General features: G+C 42.7%; 1 protein-coding gene across 1 annotated transcript in view; it reads right to left on the bottom strand.

The window, feature by feature from the left end:
* LOC133981600 (membrane-associated guanylate kinase, WW and PDZ domain-containing protein 2-like) overlaps positions 1 to 21,810 on the bottom strand; it is a 72,657-nt gene that overhangs the window by 34,465 nt on the left and 16,382 nt on the right. Inside the window, exons 2-3 of the mRNA XM_062420376.1 lie at positions 15,255 to 15,371; positions 1,430 to 1,549 (exon numbers count right to left, since the gene is read on the bottom strand). Coding sequence (XP_062276360.1) covers positions 1,430 to 1,549; positions 15,255 to 15,371 — 237 coding nt within the window. The remainder of the gene's footprint in view (positions 1 to 1,429; positions 1,550 to 15,254; positions 15,372 to 21,810) is intronic.

Here is a 21,810-nt window from a genome sequence, read left to right as displayed (position 1 = left end):
CTTACCCACTCTACAGAATTATTACATTGTGACTAAAATACAAAATGTGCACACACAGGCACATGTAAACAAAGACACATGTATGAAACTGCAAAAGCAGCAAGCACAAACCTGTGAAAGCTTAAGGACAACCTGGATAGATGCTTCACAGATCATAAAACTAGATTCCTCCTGATGCACCGCACTGGTTTTAAAAGCAATGTTTCCTTAATCTTGAATGCTCCTGGTTTCGCCTGAAGGCATCATGGCTTTATGAACAGTTCAATATCAACCTTCAGCTCTGACTCATCTCACATCATCACATACGTAAGCCACTATGTGCACGCACGCACGCACGCACGCACGCACGCACGCACGCACGCACGCACGCACGCACGCACGCACGCACGCACGCACGCACACACACACACACACACACACACACACACACACACACACACACACTCACCTTGAAGAGTTTCCTCATGATACTGCATATCTGATTTTTGCCTTTTTCACTGCTTTCTAAATCTTTCTCCTCCTTTTAACCTCCTGCGTCTCATTCTTCCTTCTCTTCTCTACTTTCTGTTATTTGAATGTTTATTACAAAATGATTTGCAGCACCTCCAGTACAGTCACCCAGAAAGAGACAGCTTCCCCCAGTGGGCATAAGTAAGCTCTGTGTAAAGGGAAACAGACACTGTAAAAACACATAGACACACAATTATGACCAGAACACGCAGAAATGAAGTCAATACCAACACATACAAGTGTACATGTGCACATACAAATCCCTACACACACACACAAACACCATATTCACATACATCCATACACACAATTTGCGTAAGTGTCTTCAGCCACACATGCTCACAAAAATTGCTACTGGGCAAATTAACCAGCAATTCCCCCATCTGTAGATGTATCCCTGACAGTGTAGCAAAGCAGATGCACAGACTTAACATGACTTGGAAATGGCATTCGTCCAGCTCTACCTCTCCCTGTCTCCCTGTCTATCTGTCTCCCTGTCTCTCTCTCTCTCTCTCTCTCTCTCTCTCTCTCTCTCTCTCTCTCTCTCTCTCTCTCTCTCTCTCTCTCTCACACACACACACACACGCACGCACGCACGCACGCACGCACACACACACACATGCACACAACCAGCCGTTCAACAATCACCAGATGCACCAGAAGAAGCTGTAACACATGATTCGGTGCATAACACTCATTTTGTGTACTTAAGCTATGCGTAAGAGCATCACCCGACACACCTAATCCATCAAGTAAAGAAATCTACACTGTTGCATGAGAAGGCAGATTACATTTAAAAATAGCAAAAATTGCTCCATGGAAACACACGCCCCCGTTTTTGCTCCCAAAGCACCTGCACTTGTCTTGCACACATGCAGAATGCTTCCTGCTTAGCGGCCAGAGCGGTCCCACAGCTCACCTTCATAGGTTCCACTCTCTAGCAGGGCTCCACTTTGCTCCAGTTCCATAAAACGCTCCACACTCACAAAGTTGTAGTCCACCCCTGGCACCTCCCCCTCCTTAGGCTGCCTGGTTGTACCTGCAGGAAGACAGAGAAAGAGAGGGAGAGGTCATCAGAGCCAAATAGGGCACTTGAGAAGAAAAGGCAGGAAGGCAGAGAAAAAGGGCTGGACAGAAAAAAAATGGCAGATTTGAGGCTACAAAGTGTATGAGAGGAAGTGGGAGGGGGAAAAGGGAATGGAAACAGAAGAGGCTGAGTGAGGAGTCATCACTTGTGATAGCCAAATCCATTCACACAATTGTGTGTGAGTGACAGTGAGAGACAGAGAGAGACAACTAGAGAGGGGCAGGGAAAGTATGCTTAAACAGCAAACTGCCATTGTCCAGTTCATACAAGCCAATCCGGCACTGTTTTAGTAATGAGTCAATCAATACGCCACTTTTACCAAGCATAACTCAAACCTCCTTACATAGCACACAATACTGTGCTGATTGGATTATTGTTGAAACAGCAAGAATGCAGAAGCACCGCATTACCATACAGCAATTAGAGCCTTCCTACATAAACGCTCTAGAGATCTCCATCTGAGCCACGGCGGCTCGGCTCGGCTCAGCTCGGCTGTGTGATGGCAGCGGTGGGAGTTTTGAGTTTAATGAGGTGCTGTGTTTGTGTCTCTGCCAAGTGGACTTTGAGCTCAAGCTCAGTGAAGTCTGCTGGTGTTGATTCCTGCTCTCCATTGATCATGCCTGAAACCACTCATTGGCCCTGGATGCGGAGGGACTTCACTCTCAGAGATTATTCCCAGAACTCAGGCCCGCATGGTTAAAGCAAGTCAGATTGATCTGGACTTGCATTTGCCAGAACATCAGGTCTGACTGTAGAATAAGATCTGTGCTCCAACAGCCTAAGTATACACATCTGAAAAGGCGACCAGCAGCTGTCACAAAGTTGTGTGGGAAAAAACAGTTGTGCTCAGGTATGAATGGAGCCTATGAAACACTTGGAGCATAATTGCAGGATGAGCTGTGGGAAATTAAAGCAGCAAGAGGTGGATGTGCTGTAGACATGCATACTGCACACACGCACACGCACGCACGCACACACACACACACACACACACACACACACACACACACACACACACACACACACATATACGCAAACACTCGTTAGTGGGGGGGCTAGTCATCTCGTGGAGTACAGGTTCCTCTAACTCTCCGCAGAGTGTGATATCTTAATCATTAGATCTCTATTGATCGTCTGTCACCACTCTGCTCCTGCACTGCATCTACTGAACAATCTCTATTGTATTTTCTTCACTGCTGGGAGCAGAGGTGGCAGCTTAGCAACACGTAATTAGCAAGAAAGTGATGCCCACTCCATCAGAAACCCATTGGCCCGCTATAAGGATGTCCAGCACTGCCATGCCTTGTGTACAGGTTTGTGTACTCATTTCTGTCTGTGTGTGTCAACATGGGTGTAACTTGACTATTTGTTTGTCTTTCTGACTATACATTTTGGTAAAGTGCCCATTGTGCCAACAGTAATCCCATCTCCATGCTGATCACAGCTCAGTACCACACTGTAAATCCACAAAACCACAGGTATGAGTGTGTGTGTGTGTGTGTGTGTGTGTGTGTGTGTGTGTGTGTGTGTGTGTGTGTGTGTGTGTGTGTGTGTGTGTGTGTGTGTGTGTATGTGTGTCACCAGCCACATTGTCTGAGGCACTCTGACTCTGATCAACACTTACAAAAGGCTCAATAATGCACATGACTGTATTGTTGATTTAATTCTCACAGTTGAGAAGTATTTCCAGCAGATGTAATTATGTACCAACACTCATATGATATCTGGATGGTTTATTATATCTCATGACCTGTTGTGTAACACCTCAAACACACTTGATTGGTTGTTTTTTTATAGCTTGAGGAGAAGTTTCAATCCTAGATAAGATCTGTATTTTTGACTTCCACACAAATGAGACACAAATGAGGCCTTTTCTAATAAAGTGATCCAGCACCAGTGCCTAGATGAAAGTATCTGTGAGCTACAGTAATATATCCATGTAGATTAGTGATACTGATATCTGGCAGCCTTGTTCACAATCTGACTGTTGTGGGTTACATTTGGCAGGCTTACCATACAAAAAGAGCTTGACAGATGGCAACATTTTGAACTACTGAACTGATTTGAATCATCACTTCTCTGATTCAGTCTACAAGGTTATAAGATTGACAAAGGTGGGTACATCAAAGGGCTATTTTATTGGATTGCATTATTTTATCAGGTGTTTCTGATATTTTGTCCACCCCGTTTAAATAAAGACTGCCACATAAAGTTCAAAAATTGTCCCTGGTGCTGGCTATAATCTTTTATTCACTAAAAGAAATGCCTTTGTGAAGCGGCTTCACAGGCCAGTGCTATGGAGCTCAGTCCATGAACTATTCTGCATGTTAAACAAAAAAATCTATCTTGAAGAGGACCATCCATCCAGTGCGTAGTGTTACTCTGAATACCACAGCCAGGCAGGGCCTGTCGCCTTCCACTGGGTACAGCTATTGATCTGTAAGATCAGAATGAAATTATTCTGCTGCCCACACCAGAGTAGGCAGAGCCTGCTGGAATACTGATGACCTGCCGATGGCCTTCTCCCACAGCTTCCTTCGCCAGACACACCAACAGAGAGAGAGAGCATCTTGTTGGATCTGAGCTGGGAATATTGATCTAACTATCTGGTCTTGAGATAGGCAAATAGGCCAAATGTGCTTCTTTTCCTCCTTCCTTCCTTTTCACACATTTCTACTGAGAGCATGGTTGGAGCATTACCTGTTTTTCTCCCTCGCTCTCTGCTCACACTCCTGCCTTCCCCTTAGCAACACCCTGTAAATAACTGTGAAGTGAACCTTTTTATTAAAACGAACTGTCCTCAGCAAAATCTATACTGTGCTCCCTCTGCCCCTGTTGCTACTTTTCTTTCTTCGTCTATCTTTAACCTTACCAACTCCCTTTTTCTTATCCTTGAAAACTCCCAGGTATAGGCCAAAAATAATAAAAATACAATCCATAATTGATGGAGCCCTGTGGATGAGCGATGAAAAGTCTTTAGCTCAGTTCAAGTCAGTGGATTCTGTCTTCATATTTTCTGCACATAGCCACACAAACTCCTAAGCCAAGCTTTAATAAATGAGCTGAACAAAGCAGGACAAGCTGCACAGGTGCTCAAATTAAAAAATAACAGTAGACTGTACCGCAAGGAGGCAGTGACGCTTCCCCTGAGCCCAAAGCACTGCTGCTGTTGACTATTGATTGGGTGTCGTGCTCTCACTAATAGAGGATAAAGTCGGCTGTGTGCCAAAAATGGTCTTTGCATTGCAATCAGCCACTGTAGCCAAACCTCTCAGAGGTGAAGCTGTGAGTAGGAGTAGGAGCGCCAGAGAGATTTATAGCTTAAATGACTTAAATCTATAATAGCACAGAAAAGCTTCGGAGCTGCCACTTTAGGGGGTGAAGACATTCTCTGCCTCAAACCATGACGACTGAGCACCACAGAATATTTTCACAGTGGTGGAAGTGTGAGACAGAGAAAGAGAAAGAGATTATGTAGAAATATAACAAGGAAAGTCCATTTGGAGCTAAAGCTAAAATAGTGGATATACTGAAATAACTCAGCTGGGTGTCAGACGATAAGAGGACAAAGACCTTTGTTGAATTATAGAAGGGCAGGCAAAGAAAAACTGAAGCAGAGAGCAACAGAGAAAGAGACAGTGCGAGGGGAAAAGGCATGATTGGTTAACCTTGCAGTGCATCCACAGCAGCTTGTGATGTGAGTTTGAAAATGTTCACGTGTATGCATACGCATGAGGAATGTTTGTATAATTAGACAGGAAGTCACCAAGAGGGATAAGCAGAGCGGGGTAGATTCAGAGCTAAAAATAGACTATCGATGGACTGATTATCATAATAAAGGGTGGGGGGAGGTGGACAGATGATGCAGTCTCAGCGTGCGTATGTGTGGGAACATGGATGAAGGAGGCGGTGAGTTAGTGTGTGTTTCATATTAATAGTTAATACTTAGAGTCTAGATATCATTATAACCTCCAGAGGTTTGAGACTCATTGTTGAAAAAAATGACTCCTACAGAAAAGACTGAGCAACAAGCCCAGATGATGAACAGTGGGGGGACAAAATGTTCTCATGGCTCCCACCTGAGCTTCCTGCTTTGTGTCTCAGTGCACACTTATACGGATTGTGTTTGTCTCACAAACCCCTCTTGGTTTCATCCTATCATCAATCAGAGCCATCGGGCCGCTTCGGGAGTCGAGTGAATTTCTTACAGAGGAAACACAAAATCCAACAGTTACTAAAAATATTCTCTATAAGGTGAACAGGCGCGTCGCTCTTTCACAATGATCCCCATGTGGACTGAATGAGATAGATTCAAACATGCAGGTACATATTTTATAGCACACCTGTCTAACCTAAACTAATATTACTATATGCAGTGGAAAGAGACACATTTCTTGTCTGAATGCATGTCTTTTATCTGAATTGAATCATGTTCCTCATGGCTGTTTGTTCAACTTCTTCAAACCTGCGTTCCCATCCCTATATACTGTAAGCATGCTGTGCAGTGCACACCACAAACATTTATTTCAATTTCTAGTAAAGATCCCAAGCTCTAACTATGTGCAATATTTCACTCTAATATATATGAAGGAGGTCTATGAGACGATGCACAAAACTTAAGAATTTGTGTGCAGCCATAAAAACCTCCCATCTAATCTTGAAGCTACCCAAGGGGGAATTTAAGAGGAACATTGAGTTTCAGGAACCGAGATACAATCCTGAAACCCAGGGTTGAAAAAAAAACAGAGACAGAAAACACTGCCCTCAAAACCCTGAACTTGTTTACCCAGCATCCTTTTCAGCACAGAGCAATCAGAGCACCATGGCAGCAAGAGAGCAGAGAGGAATGCAATGACTGTCTGTGTTTGTTTCTTTCACAACACCACTGCTGCTTTCTTATTTATTTACTGTCTCATTCTGAGCCTACCATTGGCCTCTCCAACTATCTATCAATCTATCTATCTATCTATCTATCTATCTATTTATCTATCTATCTATCTATCTATCTATCTATCTATCTATCTATCTATCTATCTATCTATCTATCTATCTATCTATCTATGTATCTATCTATCTATCTATCTATCTATCTGTCTATCTATCTATCTATCTATCTATCTATCTATCTATCTATCTATCTATCTATCTATCTATATATCTATCTATCTATTTATCTATCTATCGCCCTCCATTATCCTTTCTCTTGTTCCTCATTTTCAGTTTACCGCGTCACACTTCCATCCATTTCTCATTCACTCACAGTTCAGCCCCCCCCACCTCCTTTTCTTCCCAGTTGGCAGATGTGAAGTGTGACAGCATGTTTATAGGAGAGGTATGATCGAGCACACACACACACACACACACACACACACACACACACACACACACACACACACACACACACACACACACACACACACACACACACACGCACACACACACACACACACACACAGAGAGAGAGAGGGATCCTTATTTACACTACAAAGCCCCAGTCACAGATGCAGCAACGCAACATGGCAACACTGGCAGGAGCGTCTGCTACCACGACAACACGTCAGTGCCTGGCAACGCAGTCTTGCCATGGTAACAAGATGGAACATCTACGTTAGCTGTATAAAAACAATATTTATGTCAGATATGACACTCGGCCATTGTGCACACACAGCCTTTTCACTAGTTAGAGTCTCAGGGGTCCTCAGCTTGAGCCCTTTTGGTCTGCAGAACTGCATGTCTGTGCTTCTTGCTACCTCGCACTTCATCAATCAATTACTGTCACAGCTTGGCCACTGAGAGCTCACACCTGGTTACCTCAGAGTAATTCAGCTGGCGATAAAGCGAGCAGGTTTAACTCCAATGGGGCTTGCAGGCTGGGAGGACTGGGGTACTTGGATGTCACCTCTCCAGTGTAAATCACTCTCAGGGGCTGGAGGATGCTCTGCCCCCACGGAGTCTGTCTCGCCACAGTCAGCGGTGAGATAGCTTAGTTAAAGATACACTGAGCTTAAAAGCTAATGGCAGATTGTTGTATACACAGTCTTTTAGTGTACTCACAATCAGAGACAGTGTTAAAGGCTGATTGAGCTGAGATGAGGGCCTGCAGTCAACATCTGGTCATCCAGTTTATATAAAGCCTGTATCTCAGTTTTTTTAAAGGTTGTATAACATGTTGTCATGTTGTCACAGGTTGTCATTCGTCAGAGGATTGATGCCAGAGGGAGAGTGAAGATATGGACAAAAGATAGTGGTGTGCTGCAGAAGAACACAAAGAGCAACTTTTTGAGGACTGTGATGAACAATGAGTGATAACCCTCATCTCTGAAGTATTTGCGTTGCTGTCTGTGTCTATTAGTTTTCTCAGATGAACCAACACCAGGGCCGAGCTCAGCGTCTTGTGGAGACTGGGCCATCTGACCCACCTAATTCCATGACACGGGGGAATGAGGGGGGCTCACCGGGGTTCAGATGAGGCTGCAGCCTTTCTTGTTGTTACCAACCAAAGGCATTTTGCATATATTGTGGTCCGTTAGCTGATACAGCACAGAAGGCTTGTTGGTAATTGAATCCCTGAGACCCACAGTAATAACAAAACATTTCACAAGTACTACCTGTGCCATCACTACAGTATGTGAGTGCACAGAGTATTAAATCTCTCATATTAAAAGTTACACTGTTCAGAGAAACAGAAAGAGGGTATTTTTTCTAAAAAGGCAGTTAACATACAGTACATAAAAACATATTCCAGTGAGCTCTTAAACTCACTGAGATTTTAAATTTGGCAAAAGACAGAGCTGGTATTGTGCTGTACTCTGAATTTAAGCCAAATTAGTAACTGTATTGGAAGAGAAAAAGTCAGTAAATCCCTACATATTTGGATAGTTTGGTCATAAAAACTATTTAAAGCTGAATTTTTTGCTTGCAATCACAGCCTGCTTTTGTAATGATCACCTGTCAATGACTACAACAAAGTGATAAAGAGATGAAGGAATTAACGAGAGAACGTAACATCCAGTCAACCAAAACTAAACAGCTAAAACTTGATAAAAAAACAGGTGCATCAAGTCAGCAGTTTTTTCATAAAGTGTCTGTCAGGTTCACTCGAGGCTCTAAAGACAACTGTGTTGCTCAGTGGATCTATGTCTGGTGTAGCTGGTGCCTGGGTGACATTGAGAAATTGCCCCTCTACTGAGGTGTTTCCTGTGGTGATGGAAATCAGCTCTGATAGACTGAAAAGCACCTTTATTAGTCTGCAGTGCTGACTGACGCAGGACGACAGTGGGGGTCATGATGATGTACACACACAGAGCTGGTGTGTAATGTTTGGTATGCAGTGTGTGTAGCTCTGTGTGTGTGTGTGTGTGTGTGTGTGTGTGTGTGTGTGTGTGTGTGTGTGTGTGTGTGCGTGCGTGCGTGTGTGTGTGTGTGGAGAGAGAGTAAACATTTAAGCTCTCTGAAGTGTCAGCGCTCTCTGACCATCACGGGATGAGCGTCTCACTGAGCACCTGGCTCATCACCGCACATTACTCTTCTTCTCTTAGAAGTAGCACAGATGAAGATGGGGGGTGGGGTTGGTAAGGACAAGGGGTAAAACTAGAGGCAGGAACACAAATAGAAAGTCTTCAGAAGTTCATTTTCTGATTAGCTGCTGAGTGAGAGGATCATACTGCAGAGAGCAAAAGAGAGGAGATGACACCTGTCCAGAGCTTAACACGGAAAGCCCTTTGCAAACATAACCAATTCATTAATCATGTTCAATATTTGCTATTTTCATTTCATAAAAATCATATCATTCCCTCGCAGTTTCTTTCATCTGTGGAACAACATTAATCCAGTGTGCCAATCAAACTGCAGGGAGCATAGAACCACATCAAAGCATGTCAGCCAGCCCTTTAACAAGAGCAAGCCAGCAGGCAAATCACCCCTTTAAGGAGAGAGTCCCTGTGGGGATCATGTATTTCTCTCTCTCTCTCTCTCGCTCTCTGTCTCTCGCGTATAGAGGCAAGCACACACAACATCAACACAGAATGGCGTGTAACACTCCCATTATTCATTTATCAGCTCAGCCTATTAAATCTCAACACAAACAGAATAATCAATGCGACAGCGTAAAATACACATATAGTACGTACATGTGCATTCATACATAAGCAGTGTGTTTTGGATACACACATACACTCACTCTCCCACAGAAAGACACACACACACACACACACACACACACACACACACACACACACACACACACACACACACACACACACACACACACACACACACACAAGAAAGTAATCTTATCTTTATCACATCATTCAGCTTCACTATAATCATCCTGACAACCATCCTTAAACAACAAAATTAGGGTTAGGGCCCACTTACACAAAAACTATGAGGATGACACAAATCATCAATCAAGCAGGAATAAAAAGAAAGTGTTCCAACTACAAAAGCGTCCAAATACTGAACCTATATTCTTGCTTAAATTTCAGAAAATTTTTTTGGGAGGCAAAAATCATATTTTTCATCAGTCAGTCAAATTAAAAATCAAACACAGATGGGAGGTGGGAGAATTTGGTAGCTCTTTGCAATACCGGCTTCTTTTGCTGAGGAGATCTTCACAGATGAATTTTTTGTGTGTTCGTTTGGAGGTGCAGATCATTAAATGTCTATCTGATTGCACATTACCAATAGCATGATGAATGAAACTCCAGCTTTCCTACAACAGCACCGGTAACCATGCTGTCAGAACATGAAGGTCATTAAATTGACAATGTACAAATAACTGTGAGGAAAGCAGAGAAAACTATAATATGAGGCCTCAGCTGGCAGACGCATTGACCGCTGTCATACTTATGATCCTTGGTCTGGAGCTGATGATTGCTTTAATGTTTTCAGCACTTTAGAGGATGTCACTTTCTACATGTATAAAGAAGAAAAATAAATGGTTTACAACAAGTTGATGAGAAGGTATGCTTTTCTTGCATGCAAGTATTTTTCAATTTTTTCTCTATAGACCAAACCATGAATGATTTTCCATTCCAAACCAAAACATTGTCTGTTCAGGGACAGCAGAAACTAACTTAAACAATGATACATTCAGCTTTGGATTTGACATGGCAAGCATGTTATCAAATAGTTTCTTATTTGCATAGGGAGGAATATTAGCATTCGTTTACAGTTGTGTTTCTGACCACCTGATAAATGTAAAAACAATAAAGTTGGAAAAGAGTCAGAGTTGATTCTCTGTATATTCATCACTATAAGTGTCTCCTGTCATACTAAGTATTTATTTGATCCATTGTTAAAATGAAAATATTGATTATAGCAGCTTTAAAATGATTTAATTCACTTTAACTAAAGCTCAATCACCAGTATCAGTGCAGCCTTTACATATTCTGTCTCAAAACTGATTCACTCACATTCAAAACCTTGACACACACAAAAAGGAGTATACAGCAGTGAAGTATTTCCACTTGTACAAGAATGTTAATAACAATCTTTTAAATGATTTAGTTGAAGACCGACTCAGCTGGAAATGGAGGAGATTTTACAACAAAAACACCAGCATGACACCCTATAGATGCATAAATGTGTCTTGGAAGAAGCACATTATTTTTTGATCAGCTTTTATAATAAAAGTGGTATAGATTGTTTTTCAACCACATTTGCATTACAAGAAGAAAGCAAATGAAAAAAGCAACAAAAAGAAAACACTTTTATTATAAAAACTGATAAAAAAAATAATGTGCTTCTTCCAAGACACATTTATGCATCTGCATACAGGGTGTCATGCTGGTGTTTTTGTTGTGAATGAGATATTTTTCAGATGTGTTTACAGCCTTCTGGTGGTTTTGGATCCTTTGGGGAATGAAATGAGCTGTTGAGTCAAACTGCATGTTGGTGCAGAGAGCCGTATGAAGCGTTTTGCAAATGTGAGCGCTGTTTAGCATTTACATAAAATAACCTGAAATTTTTGCATTAACAACACTGCATGAAAATTTCCTGCACGTGTCTGGGTTAAAAGGCGTCATTTTCCACACATTTCCTCACATCATCATGATAGCCATCTTCATTACTGCGATCATTATCAGCAGCATCCATCATTTCTATCACCACCACTGTCCTAAGCGTCTTGGCCATGTTCCCCATCAACATCTTTATCCTTCTCCTCCTCTGTCGTCTCCAGAGGAGGATTCCCTGTCGGACGCTGTGAAGCTGCGAGGCAGCATGCGTCCAGAGCAGCGGATGTGAAGTGACAGAAGCTGCATGTATTTATAGGCTATCTGAGTAGAGAAACGTGCTCACTGTTGAAGCTATTTATAGAGCCTTTTACTGATGCCTCTGAGTAGAGTGGAGGAGAAGAGATGGTTCTCTGGGGAATGACTTACGAGGCTCCCTTATATCTCCTTCTACCCCCATTCAGTGCACGTCCGCCCTTCTAGTCCCCACGTCTCTGCTTTGCTCATCCCTGCCACCTCTTCCCATTGACTCTCGCTTTCTCAATTTCCATCCTCTGTCCGCTCTCTTCTTCCCTTCCCATCTCCCTTGCTGATCTCCACCACTTTACCACCTCTCCTCCTGCGTTCTCTCGTTTTTCCATCTTCTCGCAGGGTCTCTTTGCTCATGTCCACATCCATCATCTTCCCTCCCTTCTCTCTCTCTGTTTACTGTGACCCCTGCCTCTATGCTTTTTCTCATATATTTTCCAGATCTTCTCACTCCTTTAGCCCCATTTCTCTTGCTTCTATTCTCTGCTCCTCTCGAATCATAAGAGGCACTTCTACTCTTCGTATGCAGAGAGCAGAATCATCAAAACTCTCTTCTAAATTCCTCAACAGCAGGTGCTCCGACAGAAGCACAGATTCATTTTCTAAAGTGGTCAAGTGATCCCTGTAAATTAAGTAAAATTGCGCCTTTGAATTTCTAATTTCATTAAGACTATCAAAGATTGACAACCTCATCAAACCTTTCAGGCTACAAAGTGTGAAAGTTTACAGTAGAGTGTCATTCCTCTCCTATCCTTTCCAAATTGTCCTTTCCTGCCATTTTGTTTTCTTCTGTTTGACCTTTTTTGCAGCTATTGAGTCAATCTAGAACGATCAGATTTCTCTCCTTAATGTTTCTATCAGTCAAGTGTTTGGCATGGGTGCTGTTAAAGTGCGAATGCATGTTAAAAAGAAACATGCACATAAATAAACACTCACAGACAAACACAAAAGCAAACACACAGCAGGCAGTCTGCATATACATAATACATCGTGTGAAAAAAGTTATTAATATCAGATGGCAAATTATCACATTCAATTCATTGTTTTTGAGGGGGGGTGAGAGCCAAATCTTGGAGCTGAATGATGTAACAGGGTGCAGGAGTTGATGTCAGTATGTGAGCCTTCTAGCTGTATGAAGACACACACACACACACACACACACACACACACACACACACACACACACACACACACACACAACTACACACACACACAACTACACACACACACACACACACACACACACACACACACACACACAGAGAGACACACCTCATCCCACGTCCTTCAGTGTGACAGCATGTTGTGATGCAGAGTGGCGTCTGCTTGTCAAGCTGACAGACTCGCACTGACAGCATGGTCAGAGCGCTGCAGACACGGGAGAAAAACACTGATTTTATAATGCTCCAAACCACAACAACATGCAGCCTACTGGCCACAAGCAGCACAACCCTCAGGACCATCATCCCTGTTCTTTAGCTGTCTGATGCTGTGTCACTCTGGTGGTTTAGCTACGCATGTTTTTGTGAGTCTGCCAGGAAATCATGCAGAGATGTTCATGCAGAATCCTCATATGCAGCACAATGACCTGCTGACCAAAGGCAAATTAAATCAGGTCAGCGAGATTATGGGAAGATTGGGGAATCATTGTAAAATCACATGTATTTGAATTAAATTCAAATATTCAACATTTGGTTCAAAGCTGCCACGCAGGAGGTCTGTGAGTTTCTATAATCTTCATTACACTGTATCAGCTTTGTTAAGTGATAGGCATTTAATTATGGGGATGTCATTACTGCTCACACATCACACAGAATAAATGTCTTTCCATTTTCAAGAAAAGCTAGAAGGCGGCTTTAATTGAAACGTGGTGAAAAAACTACGGTTCATCCCACTAAACGGACCCGTGCCATCTTCGGATTTGATGGGGCTCAAGTGTGCAAGGACCTGCAGTGTTGAACCTCAGCCAGTCACCATCACCTCAGCCGTCACCCTGTCATCTGCTTTGGCTACACTATTAAACAGCCAACAGGCTGAGAAAGGTAGAAAAGAAGAAGTAAGAGAAGAAGTGGACTGTCTGGAGTTAAATTTAAAAGGGGGAGAAAATGTGATAGGGAGAGGTAGCAACCAAAAGAAATCAAAGAACCAGCAAAGGAGCAAGAGGCCGAGGAAACATGAGAGAGAGCTGAGAGTGAAAGCAAAGAGATGAAGACGACAGAAGAGAAAGAGAGGGAGAGGAGAGGAAAAAACAGAGAGAGAGAGGAGAGGGAACTGTGCAGCTGTGAGAGCGTATTAAACAATCACTTCTGTGTCAGCAGCTCAACACACCAGCAGAGGACATCTTGTATAGTAGAAGAGCTCAGCCGATGCAAAAACATCACTGACGTCAAATCCTAGCTTTGCTTTCTCATGGTTCTGCATCAGGTTCTGCCAAAAGGCCAGTTGATCGAACTCGACCACCTTTGTTTGCAGGGCACCAGACAACGACTGAGGCTATTAACAGAGGATACTGAAACATGCCAGACAAATACAAACCCCTTTAACACACATCGAATCAAAGCGTGCCGATCCACATGCTGCATGAAAGGAATAATGCGTGCAGTTTGCAGAGTCAGGCATCAGAGCGGCTTCGGTCTCCAGAGAAGCTGATTCACAAGCTGCTTGATGTATTGACAGCAGGCGGAGCTACTGGGGACGGCATCCCCTTAATGTCAATCACGGCAATGACATGGTCCCCCAACAGGCAACAGAAAGACGCACTGAAAACACAAGTGCTCAATGTAAGCACAGACTCACCCATCCACATTCCTGTGGGCATTTAGTGTATGTGTGAGGATGTGTGTGTCTAGCATGTAAAGATGTTGCTTTTTTGCAAATTTCTCACATTCACCCCAAAGACACATCCTTCTAATGTATCTGAAAGAGTGACGTATAATATCTTTGTATATCTGTGCATGTGTGTGTGTTGTGCATGTCTAGCGTGTGCTGAAGGGGGTAGGGCGTCACTGCAACGCAAGCCTCGAGACAAGAGGGTGGTTGCCGTGGAAACCTCAGGCTGAGAGCTCAGCAGCCGGACGATTGAGGGAAAAGAAGGAGGGAGAGGCGGCGGGAAACAGAGAGAAAGAGCGTCTGATGAAAAAATACGAGGGCAACATCCCGAGGGCAAGAAACGAAAACTAAAACAGAGAAAATACAAAGGAAATAGAGCTGGAAGAGGAGGAGGAGGGAGGGGAAATGATATCTAAGAAAGCAAGAAAGACAAAGAAAGACACAGTTAAAGAAAGGAAGAGGAGGGAAGGAGATCAAAGTGGAGTGAAAGAGAGGACTGAAGGAGTGACCGAGGGCGGGAGGAAGGAGAAGAGAGAGCTAGAGGCGGTGTGGCGTCGACTCACAGGGAACGGTGCGGAGGTAGAGGTTGTCTCTGATGATCTGTTGGTGGTCGTGGTCCACTGAGCCCTTGGAGAAGCGCAGGTTGAGGTAGTGCCGCAAATCCTTGTCAACCACCCCTCCTAAACACAAAACACAGCAAGAGAGAGTTTAGAGATGGCTTCTGTTTGACATTTTGTTGGAGTGATGTCCAAGGATCCCACTGGTGTTTGTTTTAGGAGACTGAATATTGTTTCTAGAACATTCATGAAGCTAGTGACACTGTCCTGGGAACAAATGCATGTTTTCTCCTCAGTGGAAGAACAAGCAGTGGCCTGCCAGGCAGTAAAAACTCATGCAGTGTGGTCAATCAGCATCCAAACCTGCATGTTTCTTTATTTTAGATTGTAGTGGACATCCAAATGCTTCTGAAGATACCTTGGTTTTAATATTTGAATATTTCACTCAGTGTAAACATTGAATACTCTTCAATGAAGAGATGAAGAGAACAAGTGGATAGAGAATAAAGAAATTCACCAATCCAACTTTTCTTTCCTGATACCGATTCTGATACCTCAACCCAGGGTATCTACTAATATGGATTACTGATCCCATATTAGCGCTCTCTTTCCCCTCAAATTTAAAATCTGCATACCACACTGTGCAGGACTTAGTGGAATCATTTTTATGTAAGGTGACATGATGCAAGGGATTGCTGCAGCACTGAAAACTGTGACTGTGGCCTGCTGTGACTGAATGAATGTAACTGTTCACACTGAACTTTATAACACTGACGAATCAGTCGTATCACTGCATACTGCAATTACAGTATGTGATACTGTCAGACATGAATGTGACCTAAGGGTAAACAAAAGCAGAACACTGTATGTTAAGATTTTGTGGTTATTTATGAGGGGAAATGGTTTAAACCTTGCACTGATTCTTGCACCAAAGCAAAACTGCAAAGGCTACTCCTGACACACACACAAATAATGGTAATTGTGTAAACCAGTGATCCCCTTGGGGCTTAATGTGCGGTGTCAGCAGGTTGGGTGACAAAGGCCTACAGAGGACAGAAGCTCACAGCACCTCATCTTTGCCTCTCTGTCTCTACTGATTATTTGGTGTAAACACTTCTTTTCGCTAAACGGAAACAAGAGTAAAATGAAAAGGACAAACATCAGCCTATAAGTGAAAGCAGGAGAACAGGCAACATATCTGTGCTACACACACACACACACACACACACACACACACACACACACACACACACACACACACACACACACACACACACACACACACACACACACACACACACACACACACACACACACACTGTGAGATAATGTCCATGAATAGTTTCTCCTCCCTTCATCCCAAACCAAAAAAGCCCAGGAGGATGAGAGGAGGAGAACTTATTCCACACAACATTCAGTATGCAAGACTATCACATCTGACAGCAGGAGGGATGAGGTTACATGCCATGCATTTACAAATGACAGCAATGTCTTCTCACTCATGCATACTCTAACGACCTGCTGCCAAAATGACTTGATGGCGTTTGGCCTACCGATGGAGATTAATGCAGCGCCTACCTACTCGTCAAAGCAGCATACAACATACAGCATACCATTGGAGAGGAAATTCTTTACATGGGCTCGCACTGTGCAGATATATACATGTATGCTGGTGACACAGGTCACTGTGATTCTGCAGTAATGAGTCCTTTTGGAATAACATCTTATGTAAACTGACACCATTTTAGCGAGGCTGTGAAGCACTGCGAATTGCTTCACAAACAGGAAAGCGAGGGGAAAGGAGAGAAGAGGAGAGGATGAGAGGAGAGGAGAGGATGAGAGGAGAGGAATGAGGATGAGAGGAGAGGAGAAGGGAGGAGAGGAGGGGAGAGGAGAGGAGAGGAGAGGAGAGGAGAGGAGAGGAGAGGAGAGGAGAGGAGAGGAGAGGAGAGGAGAAGAGAGTAGAGGAGAGGAGAGGAGAGGAGAGGAGAGGAGAGGAGAGGAGAGGAGAGGAGAGGAGAGGAGAGGAGAGGAGGGGAGGAGAGAGCCAGAAAACAAAGGCAGACAGGATAAAATCTTGATTAACATTAACACTGTTGCAGCGTTCTGACTGAATTGGGTAAACATCAGATCAAACAGCCATGTAATCACACACAGACATAGACCATATATTTGACGTGCACAGACACACATATTTATACATGCAGACCAACACACACAGATATATGTTCAGACAGAGAACAGAAAAAGGCAGTACAGTCCAGGCACCTCATCAGCAGCTGGCCCAGATGTTGATAAAAGCAATCCTTTCTCCACAGGTATACATCCACAGACAACCTGTCCTCCCAGGCGTCCTCTAGCCTTGCATCCAACCACAGCACATCTCTTGCCGCTTCGGTGAAACCTCACCGTCTTCCTCTGTTTCTCAACCGCTGCTCCAGCACGCAGCACCCGGCTGCAGTCAATTTTAATCCCAGGGAAGAAAACGGTGATGGGGGGGGAAGGGAGACGTAGAGAGACGCGGAGAGATGGAGAGAGACGACGACCATCGGGAGAAAAGACAGGAGAAGGAGATGTGCCAGTGGGAAGCCGGGCTCCAAACAACCTGCCAGCGGATTGGCCAGACAGCTTCCACAGTCCTCCAGCAGCCCCTATATGCTGCTCCTGTTACTGCACTAAAGTGTTTGTGCATTTGTATGTTTAACGTTTTGTGCAAAAGACTCAGAGAGACAGAGAGAGAGAGATACTGAGAGAGAATAGGAAATACATGTTTATGTGAATGAAAGCATTTGTAGATGTGTGCCTGTATTCTTGTTATTTTTGCTCCCAGATGCTCCCTGACATTCCTAAAATTCTCTGCGTCTCACCCACCAGATGCTCTCCCTGTTTGACCTTGTGTAAACGTCACCATCTAGAGAAAGATACTGTGTAACGCAGCAGCAGCAGCATGTGTCACACTGAGGTTACACAAACTCATATGCTGATGAGCTCACAGCTGCAGACACCAGTAAAGATGCCTCGAGCGCCGTCTTGGGCAGGGTTTGGTCTAAACACAAGGAATAAACACGATCATGATATGATATGATATGCTCAGGGCACGGTAGAATGTGCAGGATGGGTGTGTTTTAAGAAGAGATGGTTCAAATTTAGCAACCTCACAGTTAAACCTGCTACTGTAAAAATCACATCTTACTTGTTTTATGGCTGGCTGCTCTGACAAAGCAAGAAAAAATTCTGGGGAAGACAGTTTTATAGATTTCCAAAAAATTGTAGCACATCAAGGGGAAAAAGATGACAGCCGCAATCAATCACAAACTCATCAAGGCTGACAGCAATCAGTGCGGCTTCTGCTCAGTGAGGCATTAAATTAGTCCATGCAGGTCACACAGTCTCCTGTCTGTCAACGGATCCCAGAAAAACCAAACAAAAAACAACAATCATGTTGTAACACTTCAACATGGTGGCCCATTTAGGCTGTCAGCTCCACATTCCACCCTGCAGCTGCTGCAAACAAACTGCTGGTGGCTGGTGTTGCTGCTGGCAATGCTTCCACCATAGCAGCCTCCTTTTTATTTATCAACACACTGCAATGGTACAGTGGGTCTCTATGGGCTTGTCTGTTGAATTTATATGTTCAATATCTCCTAGAGTGTTTAGCATGCCTGGATCCAAATGTAGAGAGAGCAGCCCGTATAACACAGCTATATAACCATTTGAGCGATAAATGATTGTGACTGCATGAAAAAGAACATCAGGCCACATCTGGTGAGTAGGTTGAACCAGGTAAATCTTTCCATTGTACCCAATAAAATCCAAAAATAAATTTGTTTTACAGAGAGAGATGTATAGATGTTGGTAGCGTACACACACATTATGATATCTTTGTTGCTTAGCAACACAAAAGAAGCAGATTTGTTTACACAGTTGTTGACTCCTGCACACTGCATAGCCATACTCAGAGCAACACTGAATCTAATTAATTTCATCCTAAACATCCACCTAAACAGTACTCTGTGTATTCATATAAATAACATTTAACACTAATGCAAAATTCCAACATACTAATATCACTAGCTGTCTTTTGCTATAAAATGTCATTAAATTTTGTACAGATATTTCTTGTCTACAGAGGAAGAGTTCAACACTTGGTTTTAAGTTAAATATCTCAACATACTGGATGGACTGCCGTGATATTTGGTAGGATAAAATGTTTGGTGAGCCCTTATATTTTAGCACCATGAGGTCAATATTTCATTTTCTCCACTTTCTGATTTTTGACCAAAGCTGCAAAGCCAATGAATCTCCATCAGCTTCAGCTGTTTTAGCACTTGTGAGAAAATTCTTCTTCTTCAAAATAGTGAAGATGAATGAAGACACAAATTAAGATATATTTTATATCTAGAACACACTCTAGTAGGTAAATCCAACATATTGGATTCACTAGATTGACTTGTTACTTGTTTATGTGTTTTTAAAAAGAAACATTTTTCATATTATCATCCAAACTCTTGTGCAGGGCAAAACCAACAATTAACTGATCCTACAATTGAAGAACTTAGAAGTATTGTGTGTCTATCCAAAGCCTGATATATCATATTCCTCTGTGCCGTAGAGCTCCTTCATTGTCCATAAACTATTATAAACATGTTAGTGAGCCACATCCTAGCACTGGGTGACAACACAGAGATTATGAGCACATTAGATTGTTTAGAAACAGCTCTAAGGACTAATGACAGCGCTCATGCTTTTAGTCTCTGGAAAATAGTTCTGTATAAGGCAAACATCAGTGAGAACCACTGATCTAGGCAAAGGAACATGTCACCCAGACTAGCAGTGCGGCTCATTGACGTATTTGTAATAGTTTCTGGACAACAATGGAGGTCTACAACATTTGATACATCAGGCTTTGGATACACACACAACAGTTTTCAATTCATTGCTGGTTTGGCTCTGCGCAAGGTTTTTGATAATAAGAAAAACAAAGAAAAACATCATTACGTCATTATATACAGAGTTGGGCTTGTGATCGCACCTAAGCACTTCATCATTTTGAAGGGATCTCCCATTTGTACTGTTTGTGCTTGTGATCTGTCTAGATTGTTGTATTATGTTTTTTTTAATGATAAATGTGTTCTTTCATACATCTGGCTGCAACCAAATTTCCCCTGGTGGGACAATAAAATTTGAGTCTATAATAAAGTTTGACTTTCTGTATCCTGTAACATTATTCAAATGTTAATGTAGGTTCACCAGCAGGCCTCTTTAATAACAATGTGGTGTTCTTCTATAAATGTGTCTGTGGTGTAAATACCAGAACAAGCAAACAGTAGAGCCCACAGGCTTGTTCTGGTATTTAGAGCACTCCACCAAGGAGACTGTAGTTTATTTCAATTACAATTGTTAACAGGAACAAGTAGATCTGACCTGAACTCCGTCACTGTAACTCACTGCTGTTGTGGCTGTCTGTGTCTCACTGAGCAGTCATGCCTTCAGTGTTTCATCCCCTCAGAGATTTTTGTTAAGTTGTTGTGTTTTTTCTCTAGTACTGAATATCTATTTGTGATGAACTTAGGTTTACCTTTTAACTTGCTGATGATGTCATTGATTGTAGAGTTAACTGTAACAGGTAGTCAATATTTAATGCTTGATTGTGTTGCCTTGCTTGCAAGTTGCTTTGGATAAAAGCGTGTGCCATATGAGACATGTAAATGTAAACTGAAGGCTGTGTCTGATGCTTGTAGAAGAAAAGGCTGTTATTCATCTTTCCATATTTGTGAAGACATTTATATGGCTTAAACTACAGTGCATCATCAATAAAGTTACTCTATAGCAGGCCTGTTATTAATGCAACTTTTCTCCCAGAGGTAGCAAAGTAAATTACTTAATCCCACCGTCAACGCCCTTAGCAGGTCAAGATCACATTCCAACACCTGTCACTTATCTTGATGAGCCGTCTTCTTCGAAACAGCATGCAGCCTGAGGCGAGGCTAACCTGCATACAAACTACTCGCTCAGAAGACGACGAGAGAACAAGCCAGGTTGTTCTGTTTTAACACAACACTGACACACACATCACTTTCATTCCTGCTTTGTGCCCTTTTACTTTTAGTCCTGACAGGTACGATATTTTAATGTAACACTAGACATACCCCTTATTTGGCTTTCTATTTGACGTTGGGCCTAATCTTCCTCTTTTATCCAAGATTCTTGAAAATCTGCTACTGAATTACTTTACATATGACATATTTGGTCTGTGGACTACTGTTGTTTGTCAACATCTGTATTTTTCTGTTAAGTATCACGCCTCACTGTGATAACAACACAGTAGAAAGTACAGAATGACAGATGTGATCAGGACAAATGGTTGTTCAAGGCTCCCAGACGAAACTTTGACAAACATTTTTTACTAGCTTTGTCTGGAGCTTTCAATTGCACGGCACAGTGTTCCTCAGTGGATGAAGCTAAGCAAACTTCACTGAGGAAGACATTAGAGATGGATCAGATGTGCTAACTCATATAAACTTTATATCAGATGTGATTGAAAGCTTTGGAAAATGCTGCT

This window comes from Scomber scombrus, chromosome 6, assembly GCF_963691925.1.
Source record: "Scomber scombrus chromosome 6, fScoSco1.1, whole genome shotgun sequence".
Lineage (NCBI taxonomy): Eukaryota > Metazoa > Chordata > Actinopteri > Scombriformes > Scombridae > Scomber > Scomber scombrus.
The sequence above is the reverse complement of the archived record's forward strand: the minus strand, read 5'-3'. Positions and strand labels throughout refer to the sequence as shown.